The sequence below is a fragment of the Cariama cristata genome, unplaced genomic scaffold, assembly GCF_000690535.1.
Source record: "Cariama cristata isolate BGI_N322 unplaced genomic scaffold, ASM69053v1 scaffold2879, whole genome shotgun sequence".
Classification (NCBI taxonomy): Eukaryota; Metazoa; Chordata; class Aves; order Cariamiformes; family Cariamidae; genus Cariama; species Cariama cristata.
The window spans coordinates 19841-36866 of NW_009637225.1; the positions used below are offsets into that span (position 1 = coordinate 19841).

The 17026-nt window shown below is 38.6% G+C and overlaps 1 protein-coding gene across 1 annotated transcript in view; it reads right to left on the reverse strand.

The window, feature by feature from the left end:
• Positions 1 to 17026, reverse strand: part of LOC104167822 (ankyrin-2-like) — a gene marked incomplete at both ends in the record, with an annotated part of 62731 nt that overhangs the window by 17227 nt on the left and 28478 nt on the right. Inside the window, 6 exons of the mRNA XM_009708200.1 lie at positions 121 to 275; positions 1492 to 1590; positions 3267 to 3491; positions 10835 to 10870; positions 15385 to 15488; positions 16112 to 16214. Coding sequence (XP_009706502.1) covers positions 121 to 275; positions 1492 to 1590; positions 3267 to 3491; positions 10835 to 10870; positions 15385 to 15488; positions 16112 to 16214 — 722 coding nt within the window. The remainder of the gene's footprint in view (positions 1 to 120; positions 276 to 1491; positions 1591 to 3266; positions 3492 to 10834; positions 10871 to 15384; positions 15489 to 16111; positions 16215 to 17026) is intronic.

The window sequence follows — 17026 nt, forward strand, 5'->3', positions numbered from 1 at the left end:
AATGTAGCATCAGAAATTCTAGGGTGGACCAAACATGAGGTGCTAAATAGAATAAATGGTAAAAAGCTATTACCCCCAGTTACAGGAACAGGATTTAAAAAAAAGAGTCACACTGGATACCTTCATCCATCCCATTCAAGATTTCATTCAGTTCATCCTCAGTGTATTCACAGAAGTGCTCCTTCCAGCTGTCCCCGTTCTCACTGCGCAGGATCACCAGCTCTCTCTCCTTCCCACGCAGAGCAGCAAAATGGGGAATCTCCACAATCACAGGCCTGGCACAGCAACACAGCGCATTAAATGCACACGGGAGAGAGGAAGAAACAGGATTAACAGCAACTCTATTCAGTCTGCTACAAAGTGACCTGGAATTCTACCTATTTTGCTGGAGTATTTTGGCATAATCCTAAACTAGTAGGTCACTAACACGTACTAGATTTTTACAGGGACCCAGTAAATACTGAAGGACAGATTAAAAAGTGCATTCACCTCTCTCCACAGTGTGAATGATATTTGGTAATATAATAGTGCTTAGCTAGAAATTTGGTGATTGTTTTGCAAATTCATTAAAAACTCATGCTCATTCTAGTTGTCACTACTGTGTGCATTAACCTGTGCAACTTCATTCAAAGAGAATCTACTGTAACATACATGAATAATGGGACAAATTCTGATCTCACTTATACTAGTGCAAATCAGAATAATTTCATTGCAATCAGTGGGCAATTGTGTCCTGTGCCAATTTTACTTCATCATAATTCTATAGATTCCAATGAATTTATTCCTGATTTACACTCTGGGAGAGACAAAGGAGGTCTGAGGAGATCATCTGGGTTTCTATTTCAGTATAGGAGATAAGAATTTGCCTCGTTGCCTTACAAGCAAATGTCAATAGATGTATCAGTGCATGTGTCCATATACACACACACACACCCCCACACACCCCATATGTGTACATATAATATATCTATATTTATCTATACATATACATACATGCTCTTAGAAATAGGAGAGAAAATACAAATATATTTGTATATACACTTCTCTAATTAGAGGACTCGCACAGGTTACTACGTACATAGTAAATGTCGTGTTCTATTATACTGGTGGTATCCAACAGATAACTTACTGTTTAATCAGTCCTTGATAGAAAAAAACATCTTAAAATTTACAGTAGATTCCTTTTTGTTTTTCTTTGTGTCCCAATCCAGGTTGCTTTGCTACAGACATCAAGCACATAACTAGGAAGATTTCATGCCAAAACAAAAATGAAGGCCACAGTACTTTAAGAAAAAGATACAAACATACCACCAAAACAAAACCACATACCACAAGGGTTGAAAAATGGTCCACTAAGGGTTAGGTATACAAAATTTCAAATGATAGAAAGGGACAATATCATGGGCATAATGACATAAAAAAATCATATTGCAGAAGGAGGAGAAGAATGGGGAGGTCAGCATCCATCAATTTGTTTCAAGTCTCTCCTACCCAAGGAATTTGGTCCCAGGAGGCCCCAGCTGAAGGATTCGGCTGACCAAGCTTTCTCCCTCATTAAGTGGGGGAGGAGCCGTAGGCAGATGAAGTTTACTGAGTACATCCAAAGCAGCAGTGAAAGAAAGAACATAAATAAACTTTATGTATTTTTCGTGCCAGAACGCCAGTGCCACTGTCTGGTCCACAGAGTGGAATTAGGCTGTACACTGAATAAGGTTCCGCCCTAGCGATGACAATTTGGTGATCCAAATCAGCAAAATCAGTTTCCTTAATTGAGGATCTTTTCTTGCTTATGGGAAGACAATGGGAGTTTTGGCAGTGAACAGGATTTGGACCTTAGAATGCATCTCTGCCCAGAGTACAGTAATTTTCTGATTTCACTGCCAGTGCAACACCTAGAAAAACATTTGCAGGAAGGGCACAAAGATCTGAGCATGAATAAAAATATCCTGGCCTTTCAGGTGTCACAGTCTCATTAGATAGAGAAACCATTAAAAAGAAAATGGGAGACATACTTAAGATCAATTTGTGTGTGACAAAGATAATGGGAAGACTGAATGTGACAGCACAGTACTTCTGCTTTTTAGATTTCTTTCTGCCTCTCTTTAAAAGTCACCAAGATGTGAAAAGAATAAATGGTACAAAGCATCTGATTAGCCAGCTTGTTTGCTGTGACTTGTGATATCAAGAGGTATCCTGTCTGTCAAAAGGAATGGTTGGCTTGCTCTTAGCATCACATTCGCAGTGCTTCACAACTGCTTTCGCTTTTTTACCAGATTAGAGCAACAGGGAAGTAGCCAAACCGTGTCTCGGGTATGTTCTCCTTTCACCCTCCTTGCCAAAGCAGTGGGCAGTTAAAAACTAGCAGTCAACTTTTTTCTCTCCCTGAGCTCAATCCTTTAGAGAAAGCACTAACGAACATAGTGGCTCTGATGACTGCCTGTTGCAATAGGATTTTAAAGCAACTGGTTTGTTTTGAAATGGATTTAAACTATTGCTGTTTAGCAGAGTCACTTTTTTTACAGTTTCTGAATGAAGCTATTTCTTATAATAGAAGGGGTTCCTTCAATCATCCACTTTTGGATGCCACAGTTGATAAGGGGGTACAGTTGGTAAAACAAATTAAAAAAAGTGTGGATAACTGCTGCTTTCAGCTGAAAATTGCTCAAACAAGCTCAGCAGCAGACACAAATCTGATCTTTCTAAAGGGTTTTGCAGCATAGGACAAAAGAAATGACCAAAAAAATCCAGGGTTGTCCTATTGCTTAATCGAGCGATTTCAACCCCAGAAAAATCAAAGGCACTGTGCTTCCCAGATAGTCCAAATTACTGATGACACAACACAAGTCTCTATGAAGCAGCTGTAACTTGTGTTGTACATGTAGCAGGTTTACATTTGGGCTTTCCATCAGTGCTGTGCTATTCATGCCTTACATGTAAATTATTTAAATACAGTATGAACTGCCTTTTCTGGCTGCAAAGAGGTCTTTTCCCACTATAATATCACAACACTGAGTAATAATTATATCCAAGGAAGCACACTAACCTTAGCGCTACTGGTTAAAATATCCGTTTTCAAAGGGAAAGGCATAAAAGCTTTGTGAATTGTTAACCAACAACTGATTCGTATTCCACGTGACCAGTCTGTTACCATATGTTACAAACATCTTTCCCTGTTCAAGTCTTGAAAAAGGAACCATTTCAGTGCAACTTGCAAACAGAGGAAGGTAGACTGAACGTTTTCCTTTCGGCCATACGGCACCCCTTACCCAAGAAACTGAGCACCAGAAGGTCCAACTTCAATCAGGCGGCTGGCCAGGCCCTCGCCTTCCACCATAGGAGGCATGGTGGCCAGTCTGTGGCGTTTCACCAACCGGCAAGTCACTCGTGTCGGAGCAGTGCACTTCCGCGGAGGAATAATGATTCGCAGTCCGTTATGTCTGCAGCCTCTCATGGCACCCCCACGAGCATCCACCATGAAACTAACTAGGAAGCTGAAAAATCAGGGGAAAAAAATTAGATACAAAACATATCGAACTTCCTTTGGTTATCTTCTACATACAGAACAAACTATGTATGTAAATATAGCTCTTTCTCAAGATGTACAATTAGAAAAAGCCTTTCTCCCATGTGAAACACCAAATCATGCTAAGATCGTTTATTAATTAAACTGACAACTGCTATCTAAGAGTTCCTCACAGAAAGTCTTATTTTACAGTGCTGCTGGTGGTGAAAATACCAGTAGTCACTAATAAATGTAAGTACACGTGTATGTATCTTATTAGAGACAAACTCAAGTGCAAATATCACAACTCTGTACCTATATATGGTAAGCATCTATATGGTAAGGCTGGCACTCTTTAAATACTTCACAAGCAAATACATCTTACTGAAGAAAATTATTTATGACTTAGGAATATAAAGCCAATTCTGATTGGAGGGGCTGTTGGGGTTTTTTTAGGTTATCTGTATAATTTTCTAGTTATTTGAGAAACTATAATTTCTAACCAAAAATGGGTTTGGATTAAAAAAAAAAATCAAATTTCGTTCTGGAGTGCAAGGATACAATTTGTAGTATATCAGTGGAGCTAGCGCCTATTTATATAAAAAACCCAACATGTCACTATTGTTTGAAGACAAATTTTGGATTTTGGTGAGATGACAATAGCTACAGTCCCTGTATAAGAGGTTTATTTACGGAATTTTCTTTTTTCTGTGTTACTTTGCACAGCAATACAATGTCCCAGTGGAAAACTTACAGATGCAGAAAGCCATCTACAGGGAGCCCTCTTCTGAAACAAGGTAAATTATCCTACTTATTTTTCTTTAAAAGGGAGAAAAACATTTCATGGAATTTCTTTTATGCTGAACTTTTTATAGTTCCATATATAACCAACAGGTAGATTTTGACAGATTTGTTACAAAGATTGGGGACATTCTTGGGAAAGGTGTAGAACTACTTCAGGTTTTTTTACTGGTTTATGACTTAGGATCATGCCTGATGTGGGATGGGAATGTCAGGTTGCTGGAAGTGAAAATAAGAGGAGATGAGACAGAACGGTATCAGGCCTACTTCTAGCCACTAAAATAGAATCATCACATGGGGAGTCGCAGAAATGCTACTGAAGGACCTGCAATAGAGAAAAGCCCTTATAACATGAGTAACAAATACAGGTGTTTTTCCACTGTCCCCTTGACCGTTCTGTGCAACAAACATTGCATCCATTCATTGTCCACCCAGCTACAAGTAATTCCACATGCTGTAAAAACACAACACTCAACACACCGTGCAAGTCAGAAAAATGGATGATGGGAAGGAGCCACAAGCGCCAGTCAGAAGCACACCATGCACCACGGATGCCAGTCTTTCTCACACATGCAGTCTCCTATTCTACTGCCATTCATATACCTCTAGGTTTTGTTTAGTGTAAAAGGCTGGGTAGTACAACCATTAGCTCATTCCTTAGAGGTTGGTGTTTCTGTGGTTTTAACAAGGGGGAAAAAAACAAAATGAAAACATTTTACAGCTTTGATTCTCTGGGAATTAATGGAGAAAAATGGGAGCTTCCTTCATAAATACATACTTTATACATTTTAAAGCACAGATGAAAGAAGAGCTTAAGAGATGCTGAATGCTCGATTGTTGCAATAATGCTCTATGGCTTGCACTACAATTTTCCTTTAACTGTGTGAAGCAGTGTTATCAAAGTGGTTCGGAGTTACGTTTCAGAGAATCGGTCCAAGTCTCTATTATAATGGGTGCGCTAGAGGTAGTTAATAACACCGAGTGCTGGAAGAAGAGTTTCACATTTTGACGCTAATGCTGTGAGCAACAGAAATCCTGCCCCCACAATCACCAGAAGCTAATGAGTGCACTTACTGAATTAAATTAGCATTCGCATTTTTCATTGTGTAAGCTCTCACGAATACAATTTTTAGGATTTAATTATTTTCATTATTGATGTAATACTCAAGATTGTATACTTTAACAATGAGATCACCTTCTTTTGCTGTCCATCACTGAAATATTAGGGCTACGTCATCTGTCTTATGTCCTCCTTAGCTTATCTCCCCATGTGTCTCAGCATTGCCAAAACCACCATTAACTGCTAGAAGAATGCATACACACAAAAGGTAAGGGTCCCAATCAAATAATCTCCCTTCTGACCCCAATAACGGGTTTGTTGCTTTTATTATGGTGCTCTTTCCCCGTATAGCAATTCCTTTCAGACTAACTAAAAGATAAGCAGAGTGCTGAAATAGTAGTGCCTTCTCATAAAGCACACGTTACACAATTAAGATAACTAGCTTGTGGCGTAGAACCAATATAAAAGCTGAAGAGGCAGGAGTAGTCTTTGATTTTGACCATCTGTACCAAACTGATATCTCACCTCACACAGACAGTTGTAGCATTGTGTTCCCACGCCTGCAAAACTTGGGATCTAACACAGATCGGTTGGAAATGGAGTATGGAATTGGTCTCTAGTGAGCACTCGAGATGGAAAGGGATAGCTGCGTGTGTTCAGGCCTGAAAGCTGCAACTCTTGCCTTCAGTTTCTGTTTACTGAATGCACCTGGTGGGTCGGAGCAAGGTCTGGCAGTGAGTCTATCACAAGGTCTATCAGTCATCTATCACTGAAACCAACTATTGCTCAAAGAGTGGAAAAACAGGCAAAGGTAGGTATCGTTGGAAGGTGGACACAAAGAGAACAATGGTTAGGATAAAATCAGTAGGATGTTATTATTATTCACTGTAAAGACAGCTGTTTCTATCATAAAGATCTAATGTATTTACTAAATAATGAGACGCAATCTGGCAAACAGGACTGTTCATCCCCATGTACACCAAAAAATAGATTTGTGCCGTATCACTGAGACAGACCCTCAGATGAAGTGGGAGATTCCTGAAGGGTTCTGTGACTTCTGGATGAGCCTGAAACCACCTAAGAGACTGCAGGTACCCTTCCACTGCTGGACAGCAAATTCAGGCAAACAGAGAACAGTGTGAGGTCAGCATAGAAAGGTTAGTATCAATTATCATGCTAAATATGGAGGAGACTGTTCACAAAACCAGCTATATACTACCTTGAAAGTTCCAGAAAACAAATTTTGGAGAACTAGAACTATAGTGCAAAAGAAAGAAACTGAAGGGGAAAATTCCTCAGCTCCAGGGTTGTGGTGTAAAAGTCTGAAAGGATAGTACACTGATGCAGGATTTGTAGAGCTGACACAGAATGTACAAATACGTTCTTTTTCACCGTACCACCTGTTTATTTCCCAACCTTTTGCCACATTCATTTTTTCATCCACTTATTTAATCCAATTCCTTTTCATCACTTTTTTTTTCTTAAATCAGCACATTTCACATAATTTTGGATATGCAATAGAGTCAAGCAAATAATTCATAACAAAGCATTTTCTGAATCATAGCAGCCTCTTTCTCTGCCTATTTGCTACATAATAAGGCATCTGGATGGTGACATTACTGTTCCAGGGCTGGAAAAGCTTTGTCCTTCTGAAGGACTGTGTATATCAATATACAAGTAATTCATACAAAACTAATGCATGACATAATACACGCTTTCTGAAATGTGCATTTAGGAAAGTGAAAAAAATTGGGTGACTAATATAAATGAAACATAAAATGCAAATTAATTATTTTGTTGCCCACGCACACACACATGACTTTTTCCTCTCCCTGTTTCTTTTACCAGATGTTGTTAAGCAACAAGACCGAGATAGGAAGAGACAGTACTCAAATGAACAAACAAAACTAACAGGAATAATTGGCGGATTAAGGCATCACTCTGGGTAGTGGTACCTTTTCATTCCAAATTCCCATAGTCAAAAAGAAAATAATACGTAATACTAGCACATGAATAACCCTAACATCGTATATTCTCCCTGAAGCTTAGGTGCAAGGGTGCTTCTCTTCTTGCATGCAGAGAGAGAGTGCTCTGCTTTACCATCCCTGAGAGGTACCCGTGCAATCTTTGCATCGGCCTTCCCTGCTCTGACTGAAAACCTCCTAACACCCTCCGTCTGCCAAGGGCACTGGGCACCCTCTGCTCCTGCTGACTGCGTGGTGCAAAAAGTGACTTTGGGCTAAGCGGGAAACTCGGAGCTTACTCCGTGTTCCAATTGCAGGAAGCACTACTACAAGCACTACATAGATGGTTGCATCTAGGTACAGAGAATGAAGAGGAGAGGGCTCGTTCAAGAGAAACACAAATGGCTGTGGAGAGTTCAAGAGAAAAGAAAAAAAAAGTTAATAAAAGGGATTAAAGGGAATCGGAAAGCTCTTACAGGTTATCACTAGAAGAGGAGAAGAAAGGAGGCATCCTAAAAAAATTAGGCTGATAATATTCCTTACGTGCTTCTATGGTAATTTATTATAATGTTAAAAATCAAAGAAAATGTGAAAAACCAAAATAACTTACAGGAACTCTATGTAGATATAATAGCTACAATTTTCAGAAGGAGTTAAAAATGGCATAAGAGGGGAAGGAAAACCTTAGCAGGGACTAACTATGGTTAGGAGAAATGAGGTAAAACTGAGGAGAGGGAAAACTATATAAATAGGAGAAGACTTTTGGACAGCTGATAAGTAGGAAACATTCTTGTGAGCCATTTAAAACAAAGGTGGCCAAAATAAGTGAACAGACTGATCAAGCAATGCATCAAAATTGCCTGTACTTTCCCTCAGCAACAGTCTATTTCAGAACATGTTTTAAATGTCCTTCCTATAATAACTATATATAAGGGAAGCATCCTTCCTTAGCGCTGACTTCAGTTTATCTTGGCAACCCATGGCAAGAACTTAAATTTCAATTAGGTGATGATTCAAAAATCAAAGCAGATTATGGGTTATAGCAGCAAAGTCAAAATTGGTATGTCAAGGGTGACTAGAGCAACGAGACAATCTTTCTCAGTACTAAGACAGCCTTTGAGTAAGTTTCATTTTCTGCCGGTTGTAAAGGTTCCGTTAGAAATGATGCATGACACAAACATGTGACCCCCACACTCTTGCAAATTGGATTGATACTGAGCTTTCCTGAGATTTAGCAAGGTGGAAGTCCAATATAATAGCCAAATCAATGAAACAAATTAGGCTTGGGGAAATTATTGCCTTCTGTCTTTTAAAGAGAATGAAGGGGAAATCGGGATTTATTTTTTTTAAAAAAGAAAAAGAACAAAAGCAAATCTTTTCTAGGAATAAGTTATAGACTGCAGGGGAGTCTATACATGCTTGTGTTAAACACATGTTAGCAGTTAGATCAAGCATCATCCATTCTCCTCTAATTTAGCAATACTTACTCATAAATTAGAGAGGCCGTTTCATCCTCTTTAATTTTAGAGCAATTAAAAAGTATATACTTGCTATATGAAAGGTAACTATATCAAATACCATTGGCTACAGCATCCTTCTGGTTGAGGACATATATATAAATGGCTCCTAAATCTTTCAGGCTGTTTCCATGCCTTCTACAGACAGCAGAGCAAACAGCAATGGGTTTTCTAATGGCTCCACTCAAACAGAACACAGACTTTTTATGGTGGATTTATCCACCACAGAAGGACAAAAAGTTGCGTTGTATTTTCATGAAATACTTGTATTTCAGATCTGAGCCCGAGTTATTCCCTTTGCTGATTTTATTCATATGAAATTGACTTGCATTTATTCTCTATGTTTATTTGAAAGATAATAGCAGGATGAACAAATAAAATAAAAAATGGATGTGTCAACACAGGGGGGTGAAAGAAGATACTTATTGTGTGATTTGTGAAGAAGCACTGTTACATAAATAGCTTTGTGGTAGAGTCACCGTTTCAGGTGGCTGCGAATGCAAGCCTCTGGGCACTCAAACGCACTTCTCATTCTGCAGAATCATTTGAAAAGCCATGCAAACCTAGCATCGTGAAGTGTCTTTCTAGAGCAGGCAACAGTTCTCTCATCACACAAAACCAGAATAAGCAAAATCAATACACCACCACTTTCATACGGTCAATTCAGCTATGACTCTTCTTTCGAACTAGCTAGGCAGGCACACATGCTCTCATCAGGTAGCAGGAAACAATAAAAAGCTCTTGACTAGAGCACATCCATTGTAGACACATTTAAGAACTTTTCTGTGTACATTGTCTGAATTTTTAAAAGAAACTGGGAAACAAGGAGATAGCAGCATTCAGTGTTAGTCGCAGTGTGAAGCAGCAGAAACAAACAATCAAGGTGCTTCAGCCATTGTAAAGTGTTCAGCTGGAGAAGGAAAACTGATAGAGAGTTTGCAATTAAGACAAAAGGCCTTGACCCAGCTCAACAGCAAGTCATTCAGCTACCTCAGTGTGCTTTCCACCAGGCTGCAGCTATGCCATACATAAACAAGGCAAAATACGCATTCCAGGAGGACAAAAAACATGATCCTACTCAGGAAACCACTAGAGTATTAACTTATGGTAACATTCTCTTCACTGCATTAGTCAACTACAGACAGATTGAGTGACGTGACCTAAAAATACGGGTTTGTAGTTTGGGTTTTTATTTAGCTATTTAATAATTTTGCACAGCTGAATATTTAAGAAGATTTTCAACTTTCTACGGTTACGTTAAAGGAGATGAAGAAGTATTGTGCCAATAAACACGCGGTTTGCCAAGTCATGATAATCTCCTTTGGGAAGGCACCGCTTCAGGTGTTCTGTGCGGAATGCAATGTACTAGTGATTCAACCACTGGTCAACCGAGGTCACACAAAAAAATGCATGTGGCATGAAAAATTAAATATGCTGGCTCTGTGCTGTTATTCTACTAGTTCCGATACGGTGGCACAATTTGGAAAATATGGCGTAGGGAGTGTCTCTGCAATATTCTTTATACAGACAAGTGAGATAAAAGGCCCACTTTGTAATATAACAGTTGAAACTAAACCTATCTACAGTGGTTTATGGTGGATTATTTGAGGTGGAGGGTGTCCCTTCCTTTTAATAGTATTAAACCATGCCACCAACAGAGAAAATGTTGTTAATTCAATCAATGGTTAAAACAATCTAGGAATGTATGAGGAGCTTTGTTAGGATTTTTTTGCAGTGGACTTACTATGTGTCCAGTATTCTTTTCTTACAGAGGACACAGCAGATGGGAGAAAGTGGGCACTTACTGTATAAGAAGAGAAATAGGGCCATGTCTAGCTATTACTGCTAGTCAGAGTAGATTTATTTTTTTCTTGGCTAACATGCACTATATCAAAACACTAAAGCATCCTGAAGTGAGGTAAGAGAGGAGGATAAATAGGGTGGGTGAGAAGTGCAATGTATTAAAGAAAGAAATTATGCAGAAGTTCACCTGCTGTTGTCATGATCAAGACATGGAGAAGAGCATCTGCAACAGAATAGATGATTTAACATCAAAAAGGAAAAGAAAGGGAAAAAAAGAATGAGTTAAATGAAATACTGAAATATTGGAAAAATGAAACAGGTTTCTAAATTGAACACATGAACATATACATATATATGCATATTCACTACATGTGAGAAGGCAGGAGTGAGTATGGAAAACAAGCCTACATCAACATCCTTCATTACAAACGGTTACCACTAGTGCAACAGTAAAGCTAGAGTGATCTGGTTTCTCTACATACATTCTCAAACTGGAAGTCAGGTACCTAAAGTGTACAGTTAGATTCTGAGTAAATCTTTCAGAACCAGATTAGGGGAAATGCTGCTTGGTTCAGGTATCCACATTTGGACCATGGTGTATCAAAGAGTAACGTATCTCGAGTAATTCCAGCCAGCATTTCTGGTAACACAATAAATCGTGATTTTCTTTTCTTCAAATTTCCTGTCAATACATTCTGTCCTCCACTTTCTTCCATTTCAACATGTTTCTTGTCCTCCTTTTGTTCTGCACAACAGAATGACAAACTTCAACCTTTCAGTTTGACCTGTTTAGGCTCCTAGTAACGTGCCACACAGCCACTTAGTTTTGTGATGTCGTTTTATTACATGTTTCGCCATTGCCATTTTCTTCCGCTGACACGAACAGCAATGTGCTATTAATGAAACACACCTGCTGTTTTTCCTTATTGTAACCTTCTGAATAAAGGTCATAAAGGCTACAGTATAATTTGAAACTGTTTAGACTTTCAGATTTTAGAAATGACTATCAGCTGGTCGCTGCCAGGTCCTGTTTCCGTAACTATTTCCAGGAAATTAATCTTACATTGGGGAAAACAATATTATGGATTGAAAATACAACACTTGAAATACAGTTTGTTTACCTTGTTAGCAAGGATCCAGCCTCCTTTTTTGCAGACATGCAGCTAAGAATGATAATTCACATTATTTGTCACAGTTTGAGCTGCCCACTCCCTCCATCCTCCTCCCTTTTTCATTGATGGAAGCACCAACTTCCAGAAAGGTAAATTCACTAATAATATCCCAACTGTTTAATTTTGTCAGATACAAGTACCGATACACTTGGGTCATCTATTGATCACATAGGGACTTCCTCATCAAATAATATAAAAGAAATCAGTATCTTTCGTTAAAAAGGAGTTTTACTGTGAGCAAGTCAGAGTTGGAAAAACTGCAGAGCTCCTACATATCTTGCTCTAGAACACAAAAACAAGTTAATATCAAAGCACAGACTCAAAGCTCCTTCCGCACAGTGCCAGGCTCCTGACAATATGTCAGATTTCCCTCTCCTCTTATCTACCATACTTTTACATATTTGTCAGTAACATTCTTACAACTATGATCTATACAACTAAATTGTCGAAGTTTTTTTTCACTGTATCACCAGAACCCAGCTATGAAAACAACATCATTTTGCACATAATTGATACTGTAAAGTCTTACAGTTGGCCTTATCTTTACCATTCACACTTAACTCCTGTGGGTGATCTAGACATAAGAATGTGATACTGTCAAGCAATGTCTAAATGCTGCAAGTGAAAAGAAACCTTTCAGTTCAGTGGTTTTTTGCCTTCCAACTTCATGAAAATACATGTGTTCTTCCACCATAGGGTATTGTGAGGTATTAGATTAAAACTGAAACGCATTTGCATTTATGTAGGCATTAGTTCTGTCTCTCGTAACACCTCAGCAAAAAAAATACAGAGTATCCCCTAGTATTACCAGCAAAGCAGTAAAACTCTTACCTTACTGGATATTTAGCAACCAAACTTTCTGGCATATTCACAGGCCCTTAACTTTGCTCAATATGTAAGATCAGATAGTTTTATCAGGAGAAGCAAATCTGATTTGCTGAAAGGAAGTTTAAATGCAGGAATTTATACTTTTTCCTTCAGCCAATGTGTGAAACTATTCAGAAACTGTTAGCTGTGTAAAATGACCAGGAGATGTTTATGTTAAAATCGTGAGCACTGAAAGAGTGTTGTTACCTCTTAAGAGATAATTATTTTCTTGTTTTCAAAATTGCCGCCAAAGACTCTGACTACAGATGTTGCTTTTCTTTCCTTATTGATGAAATTATCAACATATTGAAACAACAGTTGCATTTAAACTTTAAATGGATGGTTAAAACATTTTCCCTTTCTGAAATTTCAGACACAGGAGAAGTTTCGGTTAGTTACGCAAAGACTGAAATACATGCCTGTGAAATTCCACACCAAGAGAACACTCCTCTATGAATTTATCCTTTTACTTGGGGGTGTTACACTGCGATCCACAGAAACACTTCCCTACAATGGGAGATCAGGAAGAACCCAACGGCAATTTGGGGTTAGCCACTGAAGTAGTGCAGGGAGACAATGCTGTCATTTTTTTCTCAGATTGCACAGAATGCAAAATTAAGAACATCTCTGCCAAATGAATTACTGTCCGATACCTTGCTGATGTGTTACTTTATAAAAACACAGTCTGAATTTAATACATTTCCAGCGTCCTGGGCAAAACCAAGGCCATAGCCTTGCTTAAAGCCACTAACAATGTCTATACAGGATTTCTTTTCAAACACTAAGAGTTTTCTTTCATGACAGGTACATACTACTTCAATGCGTGCACCTGAAATGTCAGCGGTGTTGCTAGTTCGTAAGAACCTAGCAATAGTGTGTGTCTGCGTATGGAGGAGGGTGTAGGTGACGAGAAGGGTATAAATGACAAACATATTTGTTGTTGTTCCAGCTAAGTGAATGTAACAATCATGCACACAGTACTTCTACAATTGTTTCACTTTTAAAGTCTTAGAAGCGGAAACTCTAGTAGTCAATGTATTTTCCTAAAAAAGATACGTAAACAAGATGCACCCCAACAGTTTATGGTAACTTAATGACTCGGACAAATCTAAGCAAGATAAAAACGGAGTGTTGTACAGTCTTTTCCAAAGGCTGAGTAATCATTATTATAGATTTCTTTATTACAATATTTAGTGGCAAGTTAGTTGGTATGTGTAAAAAGAAGAACATAATTTGTGTCATGTTAAATGTCACTATTTCATACAAGGCTGCAGAGAGCGTTGCTGCTATTAAAATCAGATATTCCTCTTCTACCACTAGCATCGTAGTCATCCAAAAAGATCTAAGTATCACTAATTGTTTTTTAAAGAAAGACACAAAATGAGTGCACATCCAAGAAATAAATGCCGCTGTCCTAGAAAGTATTTAGTTCATCCTCTGCAATCACTGGGAAGACATACCTTTCCAAAACTGAAAAGTAATACATCCTTTGGAAAAAGTCTGTAAACTATTTAGGGTTAGAATAAACCACCAGAACAATTCTAGAGCTTACATACTGACATATATATAAACACATTCATACTGTACACATTAAGTATTGTCATTTAATTTGTTAGTTTTAGAGCTCAAGAAAAGCAAATCCAAACACTGGTCACAGCCAAATATCCTGCTACCAGCTAACAAACAAACTTCTCGTATATGTCACAAATCAGGCAGTTTGCAATCGCAGTTATGACAATATTGTTCCTCTTCTAGACCAGGACTGCCTGTCATTCCAAAGGGGACTCCAGTGTTATTTTTGAAAGATACGGACTGTAAGATTGTTGCAAACTCATTTGAAATTAACAAAAAACCCTTCTGCTTGTGATGTCCAGCCATGCTGCGCACAAGGTAGCTCCGCAGAAATTACATGCTTTTTCATGACATCAGTTTCTTACAAATTCATCTGCATATGCCTCAACAAATCTGACAGCCGGACACAAGTGTAGAATTCAGTGTAAAGAATGAAATGACTTAAACCACAGTAAGTAAGAGCACTTATAACAAATGCACTCACAGATTTTGGGGTCAAGCAGGATAAGCTTTGTATGTATGAATTTGGCTGGGCCTGCATTTTGACCTGTCTTACTCCATTTCCATGAGCGTGCCTAAATGCAAATGCTTGCAAAGAGTCAGATGTGAGAATACATGAACGTTGCGGTCAAATATGTGTAAAGCACATGACGTTTAGGTTGCTTGTCTACTACATGGTTCATGTACTTTAAAATCCTTGGTTTCTTTTTTTAGTAATCATGACAAACACTAGAGTTGGTGCTTACCTAAACTACTTCACTGGCATAGGAAGTACACACCGTCTGGAGTGATAAGGCCCTTGCTCTCAATTATCACTAACTTTTAAAAGGCACTGTATTTATTTCTCTGTAAAATTGACACAGATGCATGTGCGTATGTGTCAATTATCTCATTCATTCCTCTTGAACTTGACTGAAAGCTCACTGACTTGCAGTGATTTCAGTGGATAGTCTTGGTCCCCAAGGCTTGCTTGATGGTCAGAGTTTAAGAAATCCTAACAGTTTATGGACAGCTCTAGGAGGCAATGAATTAAAATATAATTCCTAGTTAAGCATTAGTTGAAGCTGCTGCCACTGCAGGTACTCTGTTTCTCTTTTTTTAGTATAATGCTAATTGATACACTCACCCTGAATGAATAGGGCTGGAAGAAAGAGCCACATTGTCCAAGTTTTCAGGGCCCCAGCTTAAGCGATATGAATTCCTTTCAGCTTCTTTGGCCAGAGTTGTTACCTTGGTAAGCAAAAAAACCCTCCTTTTTACTACAATACAATCAATTAATCAACCAAACACTAAGAAGATGTATCTTGCATAGCAGTGCCTAAAGGGTTTAAACTTTTTTTAAAAAAAGAAAACAAAGGAATAATAATAGCATTAGGCTATTAGAAACCTCTTACTGTAACATTTTGTACTTGCTTAGAGTAATTCTGTGTTAGTGGTCCCAGTGAAATGAATGCTGTGATTTACCAAAGTGGCATTTCCTAGATTTTTTTTTTTTTTTTAAAACTACAAGCATGCTTCAGGACAGTATCTTTGAGGACAATGGCTTTGAGTTCATTAGATCACCTGAATATTTAGCCCAATGGCTGTTAGCGTCCTTCAGAAATCGGTTAAAATGGAGGACATTATAAAGACAGTCCCTGTCCTGTATTCACACAGCTTATCCATTTACTTTGGAATAGTGTTTAATATTGCACAGCATAATATGTCATTAAATATCAATGAAAATCAGAGAGATTTATACTCAAATAAACAAAGCAGCATACACAACATGGTATCATTAGTACAATCTAAACCGTAATCTTATATTTCCGCATTTATCCAACCGATAAGTGAACTTCAGAGAATTTGCTTACCTGCTGGCTGGGGATTACAACCGTATCGTCAATCATGGCGCTGTCCCTCAGGTAGGACGCATGGCTCAATGTGTGGGACCTGTCTGAACTGAAGGATCGCAGGCTGGTAGGTTGGTAGGGTGCCATAGCAATACATCAGCAGTACAGATGATGTTGGAAAGGTGTCATGATAGATCGAGTGGGAGAATGAAAAAAGCGCGCTATTAGCAATATGATGCAGCTTCCAGGGGGAGCAGATAATAGTCACGGGAGTTAAAACAGAGCTTTACAAATGTGTGTTATGCTACCTTTCTGACCAAGGGCCACAAAGTCTTTTAACTGACTTACTTGCTTCAAAATGCAGAGTCTGGAGATTAATCTAGCTGACAGTTTATTTTACACTCAGAAATACTTTATACTTGGCTTTGTGACATGATAGTTTCCTTATAGTAAAGAGCATGAATTTCTTTTAAGTAAGGCTCTTCGGAGAAGTTCTCTCTCCTGCTACGTCACACAAGCAAACCACTATGAAAAAACAGAATGCTAACATCTAAAGAAAAGCTGAAACGACTCTTTCTGAAGCTTTGTTACGGTCAACTCTCTCCCCTCAATACTGTAAGTAAGCTTGATATTGTCCCCTGGAAGGTACACACAGCAAGGTGAATTGTGGCCAGCCGCAAGCTCCTGTGTAAAACAAAATTCTTCCTCTGTATGCTGACAGCATCTTTAGAGAGGCAGACCAAATGCAAGCACTGTTTTCTTTGTAAGTACACACAGCTCTACAGAAAACCGGTTGCTGTAGCAATGAGATGCAAGGCAGTAAATAAGCTGCTTCCAAGCACCGGCTCAGAATGTAACTGCAGTATCCACTAGCAAAAAGCAAAAGAAGACAGATATGACACCACAGAAGGTCATATTGAGGTAAATGGGGTTTCT